Here is a 24631-nt window from a genome sequence, read left to right as displayed (position 1 = left end):
GACTGATCTGTAAAAAGGAGATCAAGTTATTGATATCACTCTAAGATGGCACATGTGTTGAATGATTTAATGAAAAATCAGGACAACTTACTTCGAAGATCCATTCCAGTGGTATAAATGAACAACAACAAAAATATAACATAATAATAATAATAATAATAATAATAATAATAATAATAATAATAATAATAATAATAATAATAATAATAATAATTAAAAAAACAACAACATTCCGGCCCCAAAATGCCTCAATTACAACAAGAATTCAGTCCAACGTGTTTAATGATGAAAAATGTTTTATGTACAACTGATAAACAAGCTTTCTCTCCTCACTAGATAGGTATGTACGTGTGCTGCTGATGTGATATAGGACCCTAGAGTCAAGGAAATCAACCTGTGATTATCACACATAATGTGGATGATGCTAAATACTTTTTTTTAATTTCTATGTTATAGTCTTAATTGCATCAGTATAAATGTTTCTTGCAAGTAGAGCTGTATCTGCATGTGGTGCCTCTAAAGCAGTTGTATATTTAAAGTTTTACATGCTTCATAAACAGGGGCCAATGAGTTTCACATGTGATGAAGCGGAATTAACCATCTACTGGTTGCATTAATGACACTCCATTACTGTGCTATTACTCTTTTGAGAGTTAATACGATGGTCAAATACAGCGGTCATATTCAATCAGGATCACTCCTTCACTGTTCTCCCCAGAAACCCCTGCCACAAATCATTACCCCATTACTATCGGGTATTTCACTGTACATCTGGGTCAAGGGGAACAGAGCAGGTAGAGCATCTTGTTAACTACATGAGAACCTCATTATAATGACCTAAAAACAGGTCAGCCAGCATTCCCACATCCAAATCAGGGAGATTCCACGAAGCAATCAGGGAGATATCTGTTTGTTACATGCATTTCAATGGGCTAAAAATAATTCCCAAATCAGAAATATTTTAATATTCTCTTATTTAGACATGAACAGATTTGACATTTTCAGGGAGACTCCTGCAGAATCAGGTAGACTTGGCAGCTCTGTAAAAATCATGACAATTACCTTGTTATGTCAAGCTACTCTCTATATCAGGGTAAGAAAAACAACAACAAAGAAATAGAAAGAGTTGGGACCTGCAAAATCACCTTGCCATAAGAGGGTTTTGCTATATCCGACCACTTTACAATGCAGTTCCAAGGTAAAACACACACCAGGCATGATTCAAAGTGATGTTTATAAGTCACTTTAAAAGACCAAACAAACGAACAGAAAACAAATCAAAAAGTCTTAATTAAGGCTTACGGCACTATCCCATAAGCCATTATGGCTTCAGAATAACATGGCGATAAATGACTCCTCCCATTTTTTTTTTTTTCTGTCTGTTCCATTTGAGTGCTCCATCCTTGCACATCTAGTCTTGGTCCAAGACCCTTGGATTCCTAAGATTGTTGGTTCTAACCACCTTCAGATTGGGGCACTGGGTTAAGGAGTTGGCACAGGTTGCAGACACACAGGTGTAGTCCAGATTCAGGAGTTCCAGATACTTGAAGGACAGCAATGAGATGCCTTGGGAGGGGAAAGAGAGCATATGAATACTTAAACAGAGTCTTTGCTGATTTCAGCTAAACCCAGGGGCACCTACATTTTCTTGATATGTCAACTTTTAATCACTGAAAGAACAGGTACATACATCGCACAAAATTTAATCTGAGCAAAACATTTATGATAGAGATGAAAGACTTGCTGGAAGTACATACAAACTCAGTAAAGGATACTTACAAATTTTCACACACTGCAACCCCTGCCCCCAACATGCATTTGCACAAGGATGTTTGCTAACGATTTAGCGGTTACAGGGTTCATACAGCTTCTACTTTCTGAATATATTCAAGTATATGTCAATGTTTACCTGACTCTGTCAATGGATTTCTGTGGTGAGAAATGAAGATTTTTCACACATACATTGTACATGTAGTTTCCAGCTTTAATTTGATTGTACAAGGTATCTACCACTGAAAGAAACAAAAACTGAATTGTAGTTAATTGTGCAAGTGTTAACACTGCATCTTAATTTAGTATCTTGAGCTGCCATTTTCAGTTTTGATATTTGTTTCCTTTGGAGGTTATGATAATTACTACTTAAACTTTTTCATTTGATTTGACAATGCTGTGGCATAATTGTGTAATGCACAATATGAAATATAACACACATTCTCTGTATTTCATTACATGGATTTTAACAAAAACAAAGCTTGGAGAAGAACAGGTCTCCCCAAATGTTGGAAAAGCTCTAAAAACTCAGCATCAAACTTACAAATTTTACAAAGCAACTGTAAAATCTAAATAAATAGAATACAAATGGAGTGCACTTTGCACACGGGCACAAAAGTAGCTTGTAGGTGAATGCTTTGAATACTTGTCATATGGATGGTACAGTTGTAAATCTAAGTTCAACTTAACAGGATAACTTACCTCTGTCTGTGAGGTCAGTTCTGCTGAGATTTAATTTAGACAAGAGAACACATCCATTGAGGGCACCAGATAATAAGAGCTTATCAGTGATCCTACAATGAGAAAGTAAGTAATAACAATGACAAAGTGAGTGAAGGAGAGATGGGGGGAGTGGTGGGGTTGGGGGAGACAGATAACTACAGTATCATGCAATTCATGAATTACTGTAAAACGAGGAATGTTCGCGTGCATTTTAATTTCGCGAATTTCGCGAGCGCCAAGATTCTCGAAATTAAAATGCAGGCGAAATTTCTTATCTACACTATATGCATTGAACGCAAGTGGCAAATTCGCGAAAATTTCTTGCCACGAAAAAGGCCGTCGGCTCCAATTCGCGAAAATTTCGTGCCGCGAATATATCATGTTTTACAGTAGTGTGGTATCTTGAGCTGTAGGAAATTCATCAGTAGGCCTTCTTCTACATGCATACACACATAATATACACTACCCTATGGGAACCTACAAATTGTATGTTGACTCAGCAGCTGAAGACTGAGTCAGTTTGGAGCACATTATTTATGTACCTACACAGAAGCTGCAGACTTTTATCCATGAACTTTAACTTCTTCGCATAATCCTCAGAGAGATCAAGAGCCACCTTACCAAACATCACATATGAAATCGGCAAAGGTAGTATCTCGCTCATCAGAATTCAACACATACACTCTGTTAAGTATTCTTTCACCATACAGTATCAAAAGATGCAAACATTATAGAAAACTGTTTTGTATGCAGTTTGTTAATATTAGAAGAATTCATACTGAATTTTGCATTGAGGGCATAGTTTACCTTACACTTTGACCCGAATTAACGAAGGTGGTACAAATGAAACCATGGTTTAAACCATGGACAAAAAACCATGGAGCGCCAAGTGTCGCATGGAATATTTCGTTACGAAATCAGTCATTTCGTCGATAATGACTGATTTTGGTAATGAAATGACAACATTTTGTAACTAAATGAACATTTCGTCCACGAAATGATAATTTCGTTAACGAAACGGTCATTTTGTCGACGAAATAACCAATTTTGTAACAAAATATTCTGTGCGACACTTGGCGCTCCATGGTTTTTGTCCATGGTTTAAACCATGGCTTCATTTGTACCACCTTCGTGAATTCGGGCCATAGAGATGTCAGCATTTGTGGCATGGGGACCAGAAAGGCTCTGCCTACACATTTCTACTAGAGATTTTGTTTTAACATATCTGTTCTATGAGCCTTACTCCTAAGATCATCTAAAGTAGAAAGCAGCATCCACACAACAGGCTAAATTCAATTTCACTGTCGTCCTCGTGTAGAGCAGAAACTTAAATACCAAAGTTTTTGAAGAGTCACAACCAAATCTTGGTGTTGAGGCAGTACCTTTAACCCTATAAAGCCCAAGGGGGGGGGGGGGGCACATTGTGCCCCCCTACCAGATTTTCGTTTGCCACTCCTTCGCCCTTGATCCGATTTCAACCAAATTTAGTGACTTTTCCTAAAATCTTATTGCGAACATTTTAATATATAATTTAGCTATATTTGGTGTTGCTGGTTGCCATGGCAACCATAAAGTGACAACCATGTCAGTCAGATTTTGCATCTTTTTTCTGTTCCCATTTCTTTTAACAGCATTACAGTGTATGAAATGGGTGTTTCTTGGCTGAAATTTGTTGATGGAGGAAAATTTGAAGTAATTATGGTCCTGGAAAGTTTTTCTTATTATTTCCTTTGTTTTTATGTGACAAAGGCATAAAACAATAGATATAATAGAGATAATTGAAAACAATATTTTCTAAAGATTGCCCTTATATTTTGAGTTATTTTGATTCCTTCACCCAAGTTATGCCTCTAATATCATTAGTTTATCATATTATCAATTTTGCAATCTCAAAATTCCAGTATTATGCAAATATGAAATGTCATAACTATATATGTGACCCTGCACCTCAAAACAAACAAAAAGTCGCCAGACATGAATTTTTAGTTAAGACCTTATTCTGAAAGAGCAGACTTTAAGCTTTAAAATGATGTATAACTCAAATCAGATGGACTCTCCTAACCTATCTAAACATTGGAAAGAAAGCACAAACTCAGGAAAAGTGTGAACTGAGAAAAGAGGCTCTGAAGTACAGCATCTATTCAAGAGCTTAATATTTACCAAACCGTGCTGGCTGTGCGATGAATGGGACAAAAAACAGGAAGTAACCAACCAGAGTAACAACAATGAAGGGATTATCAGATTAAACTGAAATTAAGCATGCCTCATTAACACATTCTGTCCGTAATTAATGCCAACTTTCAAAGCAGTAGCACTATCCTTTCAAAAGTTATTAGAGTTGAAAGTGAAGAGTGTGGACAAGGTTTTTCAGAAATGAAAAAGGGATTCTAAAGACACACCTAATCACACTATTCTACCAAAAATTTTCAAGATAAACTGCTAAAAAAACACACTTTCCTGCCCGTTTTATGATACCAAATTTTAGCATAATGTAAAAGAAGACCCGCTCTTTCAGAAAATATGAAAAAGTCAAGTTCGGCTAGGTTGACCCATTTCACTTATTTTCAGTCCTCACGCAAAATCAGTGTGTGCGACTCTATGTTCGTTTTGAGATGCACTGTCACATATGTACCCATCCCAAACATTTCATCCCAGGTCTCATAATGTATCACTATGTTGATATGAATACCACCCCCATGTGGTGACCTTGAGAAATTTCAACCATGACAACTAATAAAATTCCACTTGCTTATCATTTGTGGCAAATATGAAAATGATTGGTCTTTAATAAGACATATATAATGGGGATAAAGAAATTATAGAGAAAAATCATGTTTTTAGCATATTTCCTATGTATTTCTTTATATTTTGGTAAAGAGCGCCCTCCATGGGTGACCTTGTGAAAATTCAAATGTACAGTCATGTAGAGTATGAGTTACTCTACCAACGTGCCAAATATGACGATGATACATCAAATAATAAAAAAGTTACATGGGGTGGGCACAATGTGGCCCCCCCCCCCCCCCCTTGGGCCTGCGAGGGGTCAAAATAGCTTGGGCTTAATAGGGTTAACTCAAATAATCTAATTACAGATGAGGCATCCACATTCATTTCTCCAAAGGCCAGTGTGAACTATTCTGCCCCAGTAATGCCCCCACCCACTTGTAATGTTTTGTTCCTCACCACATTATTGTCTGATACTCTCTCTTTTCAATTCAACCTACGTATCTCTCATTCTTATCTCTCTTTGGACGGATGCTCCTCCTTTTCTCATTCTCAATCCACCTTCCTGTCTTTAGATGCACATGAATGACCTACACTTTGTGTTTGACATGGATATTCAGTACACATCCAGAGACTTCCTCTAGGCTAAAGCCAGAGATGCAAATGAAATTAAGTGAGCTGCTACTACCATCTTGTCATCCCTGTCATGCTTGTTGTTTGTTTATTTTTATTTCCGAAACAGTAAAATCATATACAAAATATACAGTGTTGAACATGACATAATTGAAACATGAATCAAGGTTGAAGTATCAAAACACATGCTTGCTGGAGATTTCTTTTCCCTGCATTAATTCCAAATTCCTTTTTCTTTTGTTTTTGTATGTTTATTTGTTTGATGTGTTTTTTTTTTTTTTTTTGTGGTGTGGGGGGTTGTTGTTACATGACATTGTTTCATGATGGCTGCCTTGACAGGAAACTCACTTGGTTGCTGCCATACTGAGGACTAGCAGCATTTTCAGCTTTCCAATTTCTTTGGCTCCTTCATCATCGACATCTGTCCTGTCCAAATGAAGCTCTCCTAACATCTTTAACCCTGGTATTCACAAGAATGGGGGAAAATACAGTAATATTATTTATACATGTAGATGTATTAAATACATCTATGAACTAGAGAAAACATCATGGACAGATTCACAAGCATGGTGTAAAAAAAAAGAAAGAAGTGAAGAATGAATGTGTTTGAGGGGAAAGCAAAAGAAACAGCGAGGGTTATTACACAAATTGTAAACAAAACAATGAAGGTTTTGTCACTTTCAGTGATCATACATAACATTGTATACTGTCTGTCAGAGTTTTCAGAAATATGTGACACAATGACTACTAATATAGTTTTACAGTAGAGAAGGCATACCTACGTTGCTATGTGTATTACTACGTACTGTACTAGTATCAGGTCTAAACTACAGATTCATTAAATTCTTTGCCTTGTTAATCAGGTCCTGGGCACAGTTTCATGAAAGTTGTCAGTCTCTGACAATCACCATCGTAACAGTCACTGACCAGAGCTTCTCGGCCAATCAAAGCCAAGCATTTTAATGAAATATTGCCAGAGACTGACTTGTCAGAGCTAACAACTTTTATGAAAAAATGCCCATGGGAGCATTTCACAGAGCATTTTGTCAAATATTTTTTTTCTGACAAGCTGTTGGTTATAAGAAAGGTACTAACATCCTTGTATCTAATTGGCTGAGAACAAATAGTTGTCCAACAAATTTGCGGAACAAAACAGCAAAACGGCTTCATGAGCGGCTTCATTAAATGCCCCCAGATCTCTCCATTACTCGTTGGCTTGCTATCTCATTGTATAAAAGGTTTGCAAACTTTGTGAAAAATATGTCCCATTTTGCTGATGTCTCATCCATTAAAGTACAACGTACAACATAAGATTCATGTTGACATGATATTGTCCCATAACAGCACTGTTCTCTTTTTAATATCTGAGTCCATATCATGTGTATTTGGAATCAAACATCAAAATCACACACAAGTGCTAAATTCCAATGAATTCCAGGTCAAATTACAGATATTTGCTCTATAAAAAAGAAAAGAAAAAGAAAATTGAAACTTAATTTATCACAATGTGATGAATAAGGTCATTGTTCAAGAAGATAAAGGGTACCTTTCTTTCGTAACAAGAAGATCTGTACCATGCCCATCACTGAGGGGCACCTCCATCGAAATATATCGCCTTACATCTGACAACACTACCGAATACACATCATTAAACAGACATCATGACACACTGCAGGTTTGGAGAGCTCTAAGGAGGTCACTTCTTACCAGTCAAATGGGTCATGCCAGCACCAGTAATCTTGGTATTTGACAGATTCAGCATCTGCAACCTGGTGTAAAGATTGACCCAATAATGCAAGGCATTAGTGATTTTCAATATCCTTTTTGTAATATGTGTCCAATTTTAGTACAGAAAACAACAGGATTTCAGATTCTCCCTCAAAATTTCTTTTTTTTTTCCCAAATAAGTTTTGCACAAATAATAATCTTTTACATATTCAGTTTACTTGTAGTTCATTACATCAAATCATGTACTCTAGTACTTGAACAGCATGATGATTGATGTGACAACAGTCTCAAATATGCCTGGCATGTTTTCTCTCAAAAAAAATAGTGAATGAATTTAAAGGTAGATACACCTGGACCAGTAATCTCAGATAGTAACTGTTCGATTATATAGCACATTTTCAAACATGAAAATGTAAATAATGCAAAACATCAAACAATGGCAAACATACATGTAAACATGACAGAACAATAAATTATCAACAGCAATTGATTTTAAATCAAGTTTCAGCTTTTCTGCAATGCTCAAAATTTTATCTGTGCAGTGCTGTTGAAATGGTGCGAATGCTGCACTTCTTAGGAAGTAATATCTTGGAAAGGACTTTAAAAAAAAAATCCCCTGTTTAACAAAATGAGTTTCTATATAGGTTTTCTATGCCTAGTTGAGGCCAGAGAGTGTGGCAACACATGTCATGAGGGACAATGATGTTGTTCATACTCAAATGTTGTTGGAGTGTCTGCAGATAACTTTAAGTTTGCATGACAATTTGAAAGTATATGAATATAAGTATTGTGACAAACCCATACATAACATGTGATGACATTAATATCAGAAACATGAAGAATATTCCAATCTCAGGGCTTAAAATGATTCTTGTGAGATGTCCAGTCACCTCTTTCAATAGCATACAATTGTATCAATCACAACGGATGGAACATTAAGGCCCCCCCCCCCCCCCCCCCCCCCCCCCCCCCCCCCCCCGGGTCAGGTATCAACTGGACAGTCATTCTTACGTGGTCATGTCTGCCAAGTGATGTATCCCTTCATCTGTTACATGGATGAAGTCTGCCAAATCCAGTTGGGTGAGCTGCATGCCTGCATCGAAATGTAATGAATCATTGAAAAAATGAAATAAAATAAAATAATAATAATGTCTTCTTTTTCCAGGGTAGCCTCTTCAGTGTTGCCACTGCTCTATGCGTCCAGAGGGCCCTGCCATTATTATTACCCTTGCATTGCCAGGTACTATTTATACACCTGGGTCGAGAGGGACATGGTGGATAAAAACATCCTGTCCAAGGACGTAAGCACTAGGCGGGATTCGAACACGGGTCCTCTAACTGGGAGTCGGGAGTCATATCCACTATGCCACAGCACCCCACAATGGAACAAGACAACACAGTCTGATCATATGGCTAGGTTTTGGCAGGCCATCAGAGGTTCTAAGCCACAAATCAGTGGCTAAAAAAGCATTTTTGCACCAGTTTCTTCTGGACTTGATTCAGCATCACTGGATTCAATCCAACCTGAATCTGGATTTCAAGGACCTACTAGAAAAGTACATGACACAAATCAACTGTCTTATTTCCACTGCTGCCGACACTATTTCATTGCAGAGTATATTCTATTTCTCATAGACGAGGTTATAATATGATCAATATATATACATGTAATATATTTTTATGTTTAAAAGCAAGATCATTATACACTTTGTCATTAATAAACTCTTGACTCAAAATTGCCATCAAATCACTACCCTAACATGAGTTAATAAACAAATCTTCATTTACATTAGCCCAATCCCTCAATCTCTAGTTGCTGTCAAATTGTATGACTTTGCTGATCTCGTTACGCCTTATCACTTTCTCTACCATCCCTATATTCTTGACATTCATGCAACTTTCTTCCTTTATATAACCCATCCTGTACAATCTTTCATAATATACAAGTGACGATGTACACTGTAATACAACCAAGGAATGCATATGACACCCAACTATTGTTTTAGTTGGGTTTTCTTTTCATTGCCTTTATTCAACATTTGAAGGAATTATCTTTCAGATCATTCCCTCTCCCATTCCTGAAGGGTTCACACGGAACAATGAAATGTTGCACGACTTGATCAATCAATTAATGTGGGTCACTGTAGGAGATGTAGTATCACATATCTCCACATCTTACCAGCAATGCTCTTCAGACCAACGTCTGTGACTGTGTGGCGGTCAGGAAGCGAGAGTCTAACCAACTGCAAACCTGAAATCAGGACCATCGAAAACAAAACTGATCACGTCAGGATTTGCAAACAGCAATTTGATCTTTTCTTAACCCGTTGAGGACGGTTTGATTTTTCTACAACACGCATTTCCCATAGACACCTGCCTAAGTATACTCGGGCCTCATCCTCAACGGGTTAAAGATGAAAGAAACAAAAGAAAAAAAACACAGAACAAAATGCTTCTGCTACGATTTCTCTGTCAAAGGAAAAAAAACAAAAACAAAAACAAAAACAAGAAAGAAAGAAAAAAAACAAAAACAAGTCACACCAAAAGGTGACATCAGAGATGCTGGTCTGATAAATGAGCAACAGAGGTAACTTGTGGTGTCTGGAACCCTGAAATTCTAACAACCCATTGAAGATTTAATCTTTGTTCCATACATTACCTGCATGATGATGCTGTTGTATAATTGAAAAAATTGTATCCAAAGTTATCATAAACATTGTGATCAGCCTTCCATGTCATACAATCTACTTGACCACACAGAGACAGTACTGATTATTCATGACTTGGTCCAGCCACACTTGCCTTCCTTCAAAAACAAAGGCAAATAGTCACATTTAATGCATGAGCATATTATTGTGTGAATCAGGGTTTGTAGGATAATTTCTTAAGTGGGTAAATATGTGGTCAGGAACAAAAATAACAGAATGAGAAATAATAACCATCATCTCACTCAAGAGAAGATTTAGCAAGTTTCCAACCTGAAAGCCATACTGTATATGTTGCACTTTTTGTACAGGGGACATTACAAATATGCTGAGTTGTTAATTTTGCAAAATTCAGTTGATTCACAGAATTCACAAAAATATTGAAAAAAACTGCAAACATATGACATGTACAATAAGTGACAATTTCAAAACGAATCATGCACTTGCTCCTATCTTCAAACACAAGAAACATCAAAAATTATTCTCAGGAATCTTTTGTAAAACATACCTTGCTTCTGTCACTTCTTATGGTCAGTGAAATCTGTACCAAATGTCACTTTGAACGAAGTATGACAGTACCATGTTGGAATTGTCATAGAATGTTAGCACCATCATGTCTGTTTTGCAGTCAATAATGCATGGGTAACAAGAATCTGTAATGTTCTTCCTCCTTTCACTTCCTGATGTACCCAGGGCATGCATTCGACTATGCGTCTTATGACTATCATACACTAAACTTCCACCTTACATTGTACATGTATGTCCTGTCTCTGGGACAGAGTTTTTAGTTAACCTGTTGAGGATGAGTGCCGGAGTATACAAAGAAGCTGAATTCTTACACATACACAAAAAGAAACAACAACTACAAAACAAATACATATTTAAAAAAAAACACTACCAAGACTGCTAACATCCAGATATGAGAATTTGTGGAGGTTCCATAGATCAATCAGGAAATACATGCTAACTAGATGAATCTAGATACAGCCAATATGATTCTCAAAGCAGAGAGGCTTTGAAAATCTCTTGTCGGGACATGGCAAAAGAGTTTTCAGGGAGCGTTTGCAGAATTAGGGACACTCAAGAGTCGCTAAGCTTGTCCCTACAGGGCCTCAAATCATATATCTCTTGATAAACGGACAGACCTGCCACAGACTGAGCCAGAAGGCTGCTCTCCATCTGAAGCAATAACATACCTTGGAGGCAGGCGAGGGCTTCGTCCCCCATCGGACTCTCGATGTTGACGATAGAGAGTGCCTTGAGGTTTGGCAGCCGGTGCAGGTTCAACAAGGCCTCCTTGGTCAAACGGTTCCTCGCCACGTTGAGGAAGACGAGGTGAGTCAGGTTACCCACATGTTCCAGAGTCTTCACCTGGTTTGACCAAGGAATACAGTGACATTTACCTGGCACACAGTAAAGAGAATACTGATGAATGAGAAGACTGCACTCTGTAAAGCCCTGTGGACTACAAACAGTTAAGACTATGAATGAAGCTAAAGTTTCACAACACCTTTTCATACAGCACCTTTCAACTATGTCATGGTACCCATAGAATTTTCAAGCATACGTACATCCAAACAACTAGAAGAAGGTCTTCAACAGTATTGCACACACTCTATTCTCTAGGGAGCATTCCAGCTGCTATTTAGACTCTTTTGGTAATCAAAAACAGACACCATATACCGTAATGTTGGACTTTCTTCTGGATTCTTCTAATCCACACAAATACGTAAAGTGTTTTTCTGACTAAACAAAAAACAAAAAACACTAGCCTAGAAACCCTACAATCCACTACCTATTGTCTGAGAGCAAAACACGTACTGCAAATGCAGATATTTTACGTGGTACATTGATTTTCATGTATTTCGCGCTACTCCTGGCTAGCGCGAATTCTGATACAAAAAAAAAAAAATCCCCACAATTTTCTCTGCACATCTTTATTAGGTTGACAATTGTGCAGCGCAAATTCAAGAACCTGCTAATGTCGGCGGTATATTTCATAACTGCTTGGCACGAAAAGTTAATCATGCAACTTACAGAGTACATTTACAGTAATCCAATAGTCCATTACCTATCTATACTATTTCATGAATATGATGAAGAATTCATTGTTAGCAAACAACCTCATAGGTAGCCCAACATTGATTTGGTGTAAAAGATATACGTTTGTCTTAGTTCTGACTGAATTTCAAACAAGTAGCCAAAGAAGACTCGAAAGGCGATGACATCATCATCTCCTTTGATTTGCATACTTTATATGATATAATTATGCTTTGTGAAATCTTTATTTTTGTGAATTTTACGAGTAGAGTGCACACCATGAATATTAGGTCACATAAAAATATTATTCAATCTGATCACAACATGAATGTGACAAGCATGCATACATGGGTTTGTACTCAGTACATTGTACATGGACATGGTTTGTGACAAAATTGTACGCGGCAATCTCAAATCAGACGACTTGGGAATTTGCCAGAGTCCCTTCAGTCAAACCTGCCTTAGCGGCCACCTGTCTCGAGTGGTCACCTGCCGTATGTGGCCACGATCAAAGGCAATTCCCTCCGAGAGAAAAAGCATGTTATAGAGCCTGTCTATAGCGACCACCTGTCTGTAACAGCCATATTTTCATCTCCCATGTGTGGCCGCTACAGACAGATTTGACAGTATCGGAAAAAAAATAGACTTGCTAAATGTATGACATATACAGCAGTTTATACAGGTGGGATTAACATCATTCATTCATGATATGATGCAAAATCTTGCAATCTTCTTATTCATCAAGTAACAAATAATGGTGACTCCTAGTATAACGAAGTCCTCCTGACTGGCAGTTTTCTTTTGTTATTCCGAAATGTTGTTATAGCTGAACAAATGAAATGTACAAAGATATTTAGATAATAACTTGGGGTTCTGAATTTTTACTTTGTCATAACGAAATTTTTTCAACTGTGTTTACAATACAATTTTCATCGGAATGCACTGTACTGCCTTTGTTTGATTTTAGCCTATTCCCATCAAACATAGAGTGTTTGCAATGGCAATTTTCAATCCTACTGAGTAATTGGCTTGATAAGTAGGGATTGTCTCTGATGGAGAAGCTTTCAAATTTTACAATACCGCATGCTGTTCTCATGCTGAAATTGTCTGACTGAATAATAAAATGGTTCAAACTTTGACTGAAGAGACTGGATACACTGTGGGCATTAATCATTGCCACAAATGCATCCTGTGTGGCACTAGTTTACATTAGCCAGTGATCTTACCTGAGTGTGTTCTACTGTCAGATTCACAATGGGAAGTCCTGCATAGAATAAAAAAGTACAAGGAAGACTAAAAATGAGATGAAGTATGTTTACCTTGATTTGTAATCACCAAACATTACAATACAACAACTTATATAAAAATAACATGTAACATGCTATTAACATCTTCAAGGGCAACCCCAAGATATTGCACAACACACACACACACACAAACTTTATGTAGGAACAGATAGAAATTCATACCTGTCATGTTAGCTTAGCGGCATTCTATTCTACCACCTGATATACATTTTTGTTCCATTCCACACCAGAATCAGTCTCATCATGGCCATTTTTTCCCCTCTCTCTTTTTGGCATACATACCACATCACGTAAAAGGCTTTAGGCCCCAGTCACATATAAACAAGGATCCCCTAGGATCAACACGATGATCCGGGGAGGTCCGGGATAGTTTCGCCCTGGATGGAGTGTCGACAAGAGTTGATGACTGTGCACACGGTATCATCACGGCATCTACACGAAGCTTACAACGACCATGCCAGACCCGCCCAGCAACTGCACGGTCCATGCCGAAAGAGCGCAACGTTTACACGGACCAACACCGCAGCTACACGACAGCCACACAGATCATCCCGGGTTGCCTGGCCAACATGGCAGGCCCTAGATGATGCCGGATGTTTTTGACCACCAAAAGTTGCTGTGTTGGCCTCCCGGATGTCAAGGGATGTCCAAGGCGTCAACATGGATCTCTCCCCGGATCATCCCGGATCAGATCCGGGGTGATCCAGCATGTCTATGTGACTGGGGCTTTATTCAATGCAAGTATACAGTTGGAGGAAAATGTTGCACAATTCTGTGAGATATACCTATATTTTTGTGAATAGCCACAGACATGTTGTAGGGCTAAAGAACTTACTAGCAAGATACAGCAAAGCAGTGTCTGTTATTTTGGTCTCGTTGAGGTTGAGAGAAGACAGCCCTGGAGGCGGGTCTGCCGTAAGAGTCTCAATGCCATCATCAGTCACTGACGTGCCCCCAAGCAGCAGCACATTCAGCATCGGAAACTCTGGAAGAATGAAATGTCCATAAGGATGAGCACAAACCACCCCAAACAAACTAATGTGGATAAAAAGTTTGATAATGGTTCCAAAAACATTGATCCTAATCCATGCTGACCCACTGAGACCTGAGAGACTTTGCTGCAGAAACTATAATCAAGTAATGACTAAATTGGCAGTTCTTAATTCTACTGCATATCTTACATGAGAGAAAGATTTGGTGGCTCTGGTTGAATTCACTAAGTATGCACAACATCAGAAAGCCAGAGTTTTTTTGGGGTTTTTTTTGTTTTTGTTTTTTTACAAAAGTGTTGCCAATTTAAGTACACTTTACAAATCTAGCGATTAAGAGGTGTTTGAATATTCAGTGGCAGAAAAACAAAACTATATGTGAATACCAAAGGACTCAGATGAGAGTGATTTATTACTGTACTCCACAATACAGTAGTAGTAAATAGTACACAAATATTGACTGCTTCAAGGGGCACGGTTACAACTACTAGTATTTGCTCAGAGGTGATTTCCCAACAGTGCTATGCCCCTCAGCTTATCTCAGGGCAGAGTACTGTTGAGAAATTATTGAGGGCAAATAGTTTTAGCAGGGACCTTAGAAGAAGCAGTTGATATTTGTTTTATATATCGCATCCCACATAATTTCAGATATTTATGAGAAATAAAGGCATTGAAATGAAATTGTGCTCTCAGAGAAACTCCATGAAGTATCATTTCAAAACGTGCAAATATAGATATGCGCGCAAGATGTGCTTATGTGCAACTGCTAGCTTAGCTGACTGCCCGGCAGTGCAACGAAAACTAGAGAATGCACATTCGACCACTCAGAATGGAGGCTTCATCAAATGAGGTAGATGATAACAATCACGAGAAAGAGATACAGCACCAAACCACCAAAATGTGGTTTCTTGGACTTGATGTGTTATAAGTCAGAACGAAGAGTTCAGTGATACAGCTTAGAGTATACCTGAATGTTGAAGACTTGGTAGTGTCATATAATACAGAAACCACTCACTCTTTGGTATTACATGCACCACAAATACTCCAGCAGCGTTTCGTGGTACCATATTAAGCGGACTATTTGGTATTAAGTTGTCACTTCTTAAAGTTTGCTGCTCTTAGCTGTACTTTTTGGCCTTTATAAAAAACAAATAAAAAAAACGCTAACCTGATAGATTTCACTGTTATCAATCTATGAGCTATATGTCATTAACAATTTTAGTGTCCATTTCAATAATATCCAAAAATTGCTGTTTTACTCTGATCAAAACTCCTGTCAAAGAATACCTTGACAAATTCACAGAATATCACAAACAGATAGGGAACAGGGTGTGTTCAAACATTAGTCATATAATATTTCATGCTTTTGACTGTACTCAGTATGCTCTTTCAAAATTTTGATTTGATGATCAAAAGCAACACACACCACATATTTTTCCCCCCACTGTCAAGCTATATATTTCAAAAGAGACAAACCATAAGTGATACATAATCATAACTATCTAAATGTTATGAGTTATACTAAATGCAATGCATAATGAGAGTCAACATGGCTCTTCATTTCATCCAAACTTTTGGTAATTGATTTTCTGACATAATTATGAGGTTCAATTTCACAGGAAATTTTGCTTGACAGCAATGTGTAGGCCTACTCAATACTTCTGGGGTTAGCATACGAAGAAAAAGCAGAACATCAACAACAACAACTAGAAATGTCGCTATGGCGACTGGTATGCCTCCGCCATAATGCATGATTCTCCTAATAGGTCTAGATAGTACATGTGGACAATGTGTGATTACATTTTCACAAAACTGGCAAAATACTGAAATGACAAGTTTGTCACAAATGTGTTGAATGTTCTCCTTCCTTGACCTTGGTGTAATTGGATGAATAGGAGAGCATGTATTTGGGGATTTAAGGACTTTAACTTGACTTTGACCCATTCATACATTTATGCATTGAGTAATTTTCATGGTACCGGTATGGAAAAAAAGTGCAATTTCTGTACTGAATAGTAAATTGTTACCATGTTCATCTGGCCTTTGACCCTAAAATTCATAAGATAATCACTTTCAGGTAGAACATGCATAAATATGCAGTAAGTTCCACGATAAATTGAGCCACTTCCGAGATATGGAGGAAAAAGTTAGTTCAGCACTTTCACTTGATCTTTGACCTTTTGACCTTTGAGGCAAAAAAAAAAGAAAAAAAAAACTCTCCAGAGAATTTCTATTAGGTTACACATGCATACACCAAGTGTAAAAAAAAAAAATAATAATCCTGCTGGCATTGCATGAACATGAGGGAAATAGTAAAATTTTGAAGTGTTGCACTTGACCTTTGACCCCTGACCTTTGACCCCATGAACCCTACATTCTCTAGATAATTACTGCCAGTCAGTACATGTATATACTATGTTCCATGAAGATACCTTGAACAATCTTCCAATTTACAGAAAAAAAAAGAAGTTTTAATACTTTTACTCGACCTTTTGACCTTTGACCTTTGACCTCATGACCCAAACTTTCACCAGAGAATCTAAATTGGGTAATACATGTATGCACTAAGTTTCAAGAAAATATCTTCAGGCATTGCATAGATATGGTGGAAATAGTGAAATTTTATGTATTTGACCTTGACCTTTTGACCTTTGACCTTGAGCACGTGCACCCAAAAGTTGATAGGCACAACTTCACCCCCTAATACACATACATGCCAAGTTTCATTAGGATACCTCAACAGCTTTTGATAGTTACCTTGTCCACAAAATTCATTACGGACGGACGGAAAGACGGACGGACGGACGGAAGGACGGACGGACGGACAGACGGACGGACGGAAGGACGGACGGACGGACAACCCGAAAACATAATGCCTCCGGCACCACTTCGTGGCGGAGGCATAACAACAACAACCAATACCTTTCACCACATTGAAGATTTTGTCGGTGAGATTCTTGTTATTGCACAAGTTGAGCTGCTGAAGTTTTTTCAGACCTGTAAAGACAAAATGCAAAAGTTTGGCATAGCAATCAGCAACGTTTAATTAACAAAGAAAATTCATTTTATGTCTGAAACATTTCTTTTCAAGACAGAACTGAGAACAAAATGTATATACCAGAATCATAAAGGTTGAGAATTGAATATTGCAATTGAGGAATGTCCATTCCAAAAAAGAATTACAAAGACATAATGTGTGCACGTAGCAGCCAAGTGGATCAGAAATGATGTTAAAGGTAATCACTACAAGTTGTTCTCAATGTACATTGTACAATCAGATTTATCACACATTTTTCCCTTCCATAGCAACAATGAAGTCTCCTTGATACTTGTGTGACACTGCACTAATTAGAATGTACAATTATGCACTCTACATTCAATCTAACAATATGCCATCACTCTCATGTACACTGTATTATGTATGGTTTGCATACTGCTGAGTGCTCAGGAGAAAAATAAAAGCTGAGAAAATAAGTATATCAAAAAAGACTGGCTCATTCACTTCTTCCAATGTTACAAATTTTGGGTGCAAACACACATACATGTACCGACACACACATACACAGCTGTACTAACACACAACATACGATGTACACACACACAACACACACGTTTAGTGCACATGTACACTCACACACTTTTGAAAGTGGATAGTTACGAAATATACATTTTCAAAACGTTTGTAACATTCAGACTAACTTGTGATGTGCTGCAGCCCTTGGTCGGTGATGAATGTACAGGATGCCAAGCTAAGATGGGAAAGGTTGACGTGGGGGCGCACTGTCTGCATCAGATCATTGGTGGCATACTTATAGCAATCTAAGTTGAGACGTTGGAGGTGGCTGCACAGATGGAGAGGAGGAAAGATTCAGGAATTGTATCTTTTAATATTTACTTATATTTTCATTTTATATAAATTGGGTCTAGGGCAATTACTCCCTGGGCAATTACCCCAGACCCTTCCCCTGATGATAACCCTAATCCTAATCCTGAACCTAATCCTAACCCTAACCCAAACTCTAACCCTAAACCTAAACCTAACCCTAACCTTCACTCTTACCTTATCACTAACCAGTATTTAGCCGGGGGTTATTGTCCTCGAGGGGTAATTGCCCTGATATGATATAAATTCATATTAGATGGTTTACATAAATACTGGTCTGTGATTGGTCATAATGCAATCACATGACTAATGCAGTGAGGATCAAATTTTTTAAACTGCCAGCAGTGGCATCATAGCAGGTAATATAATTCAACAAATGTGATTGGCTGCTGATGAGTTACAATGAAATGATGTGTATTTATGTAGACCATTCCGGGGAACAAATATTGCCTTGCTTATTGATGTAAGACGACACTTGACAGTCCCTCGGGAGTTATATTTTCCCTTTAAAGATATTTTCACTTAGTACTGTGTGCTCTGGGAAAATACAACTTCCAAAGGGATGTCAAATGTTATATTACACCTCTACAATGGCAACATCTGTCTAATAGATACTTTCACCTGCCAGCATTTATAGTTTTAAGTCAACTTTTCATATTCTGTGCCTGTTCCACGTGGTGAAAAGTAGCTTGTGAGAAATCCTTTTGACGGATCGAATACCAATAAACTAACTACATTTGATTCATTTTGGTACAGCTTAAGCAAAAAAACTTGACACCAGGAAGAAAACTTGGTTTTGCAATTACACTCATTAGAAATAGTGAGAAATACTGTATACGGCGAATATTTCGGGAGATCTTTATTTTTGCGAATTTCGCGAGTGAGGTGCTTTTTGCAAAATTAAAGGCACGTAAAAATACTGACTCTGATTCTGATGTGAATGTGACATATTCGTGTACACTTCTCCATTCATTACAGGACTTCAAGATCGTGAATTTAACCACTCGCGAAATCGTTGGGAAGTCCCGATTCGCGAAAATTTAGACTCGCGAAATATATGGCGTATACAGTATATCCTTTTTGACAAATACTTCATGTTAGGTTACGTCTATTCTTCAACGCAGTATGTACAGCATAAAGCTAAGATAATTACATCAAAGTTGCATCACACTGAGTCTTTTAATGCAACATATAAATTGACCAAAATTTCTTCAATACTCTCCAGGATGGGCAGAACCATTATCACCTATCAGAGCGAAAGGCAATATTGTCGGATGAGAACCATAACGGCGTTATCACAATTTAGGGGTTTTGAGTTATTTGGTATCACATTGTATAGCTTGATATCCTCTACATTATAAGAGTCATTTCTAAATTATTTTCATGTTCAGTAAAATGTTAAAAATCAAAACCTCAGGGGAACAATTTCACCCAATATTTGGAACAAAGCTTATAAATCTATACAACCACTTTCATTAAGTAAACTTTTGATTTCATTATCATTGATTATTTTGTTTTTATTTATGCTCAAATCTTAGCATGCCATAGTGCCCTTCTGGTTCTCAGCTGACAATATGAATAAGGGTCTGTGACATGAAAGAACAAAAAAAAATATCATAAAACATTGTTTAAAATTTAATGGCATGGATAAAAGTTGGTGTCCCAAACTTGGCCAGTGGGAAAACCTACCATGGAGTAAACATCATCAGCGTCTTGGGCCTCAGGTGACCTGTTGTCTTGAGTTCTTTTAACAGCTTCTCTGCGAGGTTGGGAGGGACCGCCTCCAGCTTGGTGACTCCACTCTGGGGGTTCTCCAGCCGTTTGCAGGAACACTTGATGCACAGGTTGAGCAGACTTGGCACCGGCTTCTCTGTTGGGGGAGACGTTGGCGCAGCAGCAGGGGTGGGGCCGGTATTGTCCAGTCGCTGCAAGGCTGCTGCAGCTGTATATGGGGGGGGGGGGGGGAGGGGGAGGCATTGAGAGGTGAGTAAGAGAAAAATAGACATACTAGACAGTCAACAACAGGCAGAGGATGATGATGTGGCTTATACACTCCAAAATTTAATAACAGGCTATCCGGATAGACTTCTGGGCACTACACTCCGGAAATTTTGTCATCACTTGTCTGCATAGATTTGATTACATCTATTTCATGCATTTTGAACATCAAAATTGTGCTTTGACACAATGTTCCAGTTTAACACATCATAATCTTCACATTATTTGCCCTCAACTGAAGGTTTGACAAAGCTAATGACTCAGCTTGACATGTTCCATGAATGACTTCAGTGTCATATTCCATACACAGCTTGTTTTGGTATCTCCGTTGTGGTTCCCATACCTCCACTCACTTTCTGGTCACTCTTCCCCATGTCCCCACACTCCATCTACTAGTAATATTTTAACATCCAAACAATAGTTGTTTCTCCATCAAAACAATGCATTATCTCCTCATTTTCTTACTATGTATTGTCAAACCTGTCTATAGCAACCACCCTTGGGAGGAAAAAAAGAGTGACCTTTATAGACAGGTTGCCACTAAGGCAGCAGGTTTGACTGTATACCATTTACACTTCCTTCCACTACATTGCTTGTAGACACAGCATTGTAGATTTACCTGAGACAAAAACAAGAAGACTCTCCCACCAGAAAACAATAAACAAACTAGAGAAGCACTCTAAGAGCGAGACCTCTGCCAAGCAGATCATTCACATCCAAAGAGCTTATAATGAGTGGTGGTGAGGAGAAAAATTTCTTTGTTTACACCACTGATCTTGTTCTTCCATAGAGATCATAGAGATCAATGATTTCCACCCATATGTATGCATGCTGAAAGTTGCACGATTTCCCAATATAGAAACCTTTTGTTACATAATCACCCTCCAGCTGCGCGGCGCGCCTTACCCTAGCAGAAACTAGCGCAAACACTTTAGTGCATGTATGAAACCCTAAAAAATGTGCAGCTTGAACTCCGAATTTCATTGACCCTACCTGCCAAAATATCAAAAATCCTTCATAAAATCCACAAAAATTCCTGAATCACATCCAAAATGTAATCATCTGTTACTTGTGTTGTTCTCAATCTATCCTGTAAGTTTCATCCAAATCTGTTGACTACTTTTTCTGTTATTTTGCACACAGACAAACAAACCAGCGAACGCCAAAGAAAACATAACCTCCTCCCTTGGTGGAGGAAACAAAGAAAACAAAGCAAACATAAAATTTGGGCTCACCTATCCGGGCGGGGCTTGGAGCCATTTCCATCTCTTCTCCATCCTCTCCCTCCTCATTTCTGTGCGGCTGTGCAAAGCCATAGTCAAATCTCCTACCCTCGCCATCGTTCAGACGTCTTCCCTCGCCCCATGCATGCTGACCACGGCCTGCAGGTGGACAGGTGTATTAAAGTGAGTAAATAAAGTCTTTACAGGAATATCACCAAATTGTTGACAAAAACTACATAAAGACACACAAGTACAGATTCAAGGAGTAAATACATGGTGGAAATCTGTGCACAACAGAAAGAGATGAAAATACAATGTATCAAATTCATTGCCTAGTGAATGAGAATCAGTGAAACATATACAGAACAAATCACTTAAACATTTCAGTATTACATGTAATCACCGGAGGAGCCGAGGAGCTATTTTACCAGCTAATTTACCAGCTACAGGGGACACATTTCTTCGAAATTCTCGTGCACCTTGCGGAACTGCTACGATACACTAGAATATTAATAGTGCTTTTGGCTGCGGATTCTGAATTCAGAAGAATGGACACATTTGAATTTCACATTCAGCCTCAGCAGCATGACCCCGCTCTTCGTGTGTAGTCCCGTCCATTTGTCTTTGTGCGCTGTGCCCTGGAATACTGATATACAGTCAGTGCACCGTGTCTCAGCTTGGCACTGTGCTGTGGAACCAGAACTTCACGTTGGAGACGAGCAGTCTACCCCATCATGCCCCAGCCTGTTCCGTCACAGTCCCCTCCCTCAACGAGGAAATCAACTGCGCTTGTTTGTCAAGTAATCAAGGAGCTGTTGAACAATGAAGACTACATCAACATGCTCAACAGTGTAGTCAGCAATGCAGTCGACAAGGCCTTCACTAAACTCAACAGCCGTGTTGAAGTGCTTGAAGGTCAAGTCCATGATCTCCAAAATGAATGCGACAACAAGTCACACCAGATCACAGTTCTCAAGAAGGAGATAAGTCAGCAGTCAGACCGAATCCAAAATCTTGTCCAGGGTCAACTCGACCTCGAGCAGTACTCCAGACGTAACTGCATCCGGATCTTCGGTGTCAGAGAAGCAGCAGGGGAATGCACCGACAACATACTGTGCGACATTGCTCAGAGCAAGCTAGGAATCACCATAAACCCAGCAACAGACATAGACCGGAGCCACCGCACAGGAAGGAAGAAACCTGAATCGGCCTCTCATTCTCCCAGACCAATCATCGTCAAAATGACCTCGTACAAAAAGAAGCATCAAATCCTCACAGCAAGAAGAAAACTGAAAGGAAGCGGTATCTCCATTCATGAAGATCTCACGAAGCACAATGTCGATCTCCTACGCAAAGCAACACACCACCAGAAAGTGAAGAATGCCTGGTCATCAGACGGTCGTATCATAGTCGAAATACCTGCCTCACATGGGAAAACGATCAACAAAGTAATCAGAAGTGAAAGTGATCTGGCCAGATTATGACTTCAACTTCTCAAAGTCCCCCACCTCCATGTATGTATCCTGTAAGTTTTTGTAGTTTTTGTAAGAGACAACGGGCTCAAGATAATATCTGTTATTTTTGTGCAACCTCTAGTTCCAGTCGCCTGAGGGCATTAGAAGAAGATGAAGATGGTGTATCTGTACTTAGTACTGAAACAGAATATTTCATTCCAAGTGAATTTGCCTCTATGATGAATGGTACGTTTTCAGAAATGTTTACGTGTCTGCATTTCAACTGTCGAAGTTTGAAGGGTAACAGTGATAACTTTATATCGTGCATTAATTCCTTGAATACTGAAATATCTATTATTGCTGTATCTGAAACATGGGCACAGGGAAATGAATCCCCTCAGTTTACGTTGCCCCAATATAAATTCCTCGGAAGGGGAAGAACAGATAAGAGAGGTGGAGGTGTTGGTATGTTCATTAATAGAAAATATAATGTTAAACAGAGATGTGATTTAGAGGTTTTTGATCAATGTATTGAGTCAACATTTGCTGAAATTATCAATTTGAAGGATAAAATTGTTATTGGCGTGGTATACAGACCCCCCAATCAATCTCTTCAATCATTTCTTACTGGTCTACAGCCAACATTACAGAATATATCTCGAGAAGGTAAACATTGTATCCTACTTGGTGATTTTAATGTTGATTTATTGAGTTCCGACAGTTCCACTCACCAATTCTTGGACTTAATTCTTACCTCCTCATACACTCCTACTATTTTTAAACCAACACGTGTAACAAACCACTCTGCAACCTTACTTGATAATGTATTCATTAATCGTCCTGAAAATGTAGTTAAGTCTGGTATATTGATTTCAGATGTGAGTGATCATTTATCACCCTTTGTCATCTATCACCTTGGCCGTCAGCAGGTGAGCACCGAAAAGGAATCATCCACTTATATTTACAAAAGAATGATACATGAAGAGGGTATGACAAATTTTTTTTCATTGCTCCAGTCTTATGAGTGGAGCCACCTGGAAAATATTCCAGACATCAATGAGAAATACTCTGTTTTTATATCTCATTTTATGACCCTGTACGATGAGTGCTTTCCTATAAAGAAACTTGATAAAAAAAAATATGAGAAAAAACAAACTTGGTTTAACAGCCATCTGAAGAAGTTGTGTAAAAAGAAATACATTTTGTACCGTAAATACATCAAGAATCCTACAATGTACAGAAAAGAGATTTACGTCAAATATAGAAATTTTGTGAATAATGAAATACGACGTGTTAAGCGGGAATATTATCATGGTATTTTTGATAGAGTAAAAAATGACCAAAAAGGTACATGGAAGGCGATTAACGAAGTCTTGAATACATCGAAGTCTAAAACTACATGTGCAAGTATTATGAAAGAAGGTGTTCTGATTGAGGATAAAGAAAACATTATG

At 38.3% G+C, this 24631-nt stretch overlaps 1 protein-coding gene across 1 annotated transcript in view; it reads right to left on the bottom strand.

Annotated features, from left to right (window-relative positions):
* Positions 1-242: 242 nt before the first annotated feature.
* The window catches only part of LOC139741283 (uncharacterized), a 38030-nt gene continuing 13641 nt past the window's right edge, over positions 243-24631 (bottom strand). Inside the window, exons 9-21 of the mRNA XM_071651873.1 lie at positions 21736-21882; positions 20192-20444; positions 18319-18461; positions 17542-17616; positions 14466-14615; positions 13550-13587; positions 11480-11654; positions 9758-9829; positions 8590-8671; positions 7558-7619; positions 6199-6310; positions 2473-2564; positions 243-1566 (exon numbers count right to left, since the gene is read on the bottom strand). Of these exons, the coding sequence (XP_071507974.1) occupies positions 1412-1566; positions 2473-2564; positions 6199-6310; positions 7558-7619; positions 8590-8671; positions 9758-9829; positions 11480-11654; positions 13550-13587; positions 14466-14615; positions 17542-17616; positions 18319-18461; positions 20192-20444; positions 21736-21882 (1556 nt within the window). The 3' untranslated portion in view covers positions 243-1411. The remainder of the gene's footprint in view (positions 1567-2472; positions 2565-6198; positions 6311-7557; positions 7620-8589; positions 8672-9757; positions 9830-11479; positions 11655-13549; positions 13588-14465; positions 14616-17541; positions 17617-18318; positions 18462-20191; positions 20445-21735; positions 21883-24631) is intronic.

This window comes from Diadema antillarum, unplaced genomic scaffold, assembly GCF_040938485.1.
Source record: "Diadema antillarum isolate AM-2024a unplaced genomic scaffold, OU_Dant_1.0 seq00000915_RagTag, whole genome shotgun sequence".
Taxonomy (NCBI): domain Eukaryota; kingdom Metazoa; phylum Echinodermata; class Echinoidea; order Diadematoida; family Diadematidae; genus Diadema; species Diadema antillarum.
The sequence above is the reverse complement of the archived record's forward strand: the minus strand, read 5'-3'. Positions and strand labels throughout refer to the sequence as shown.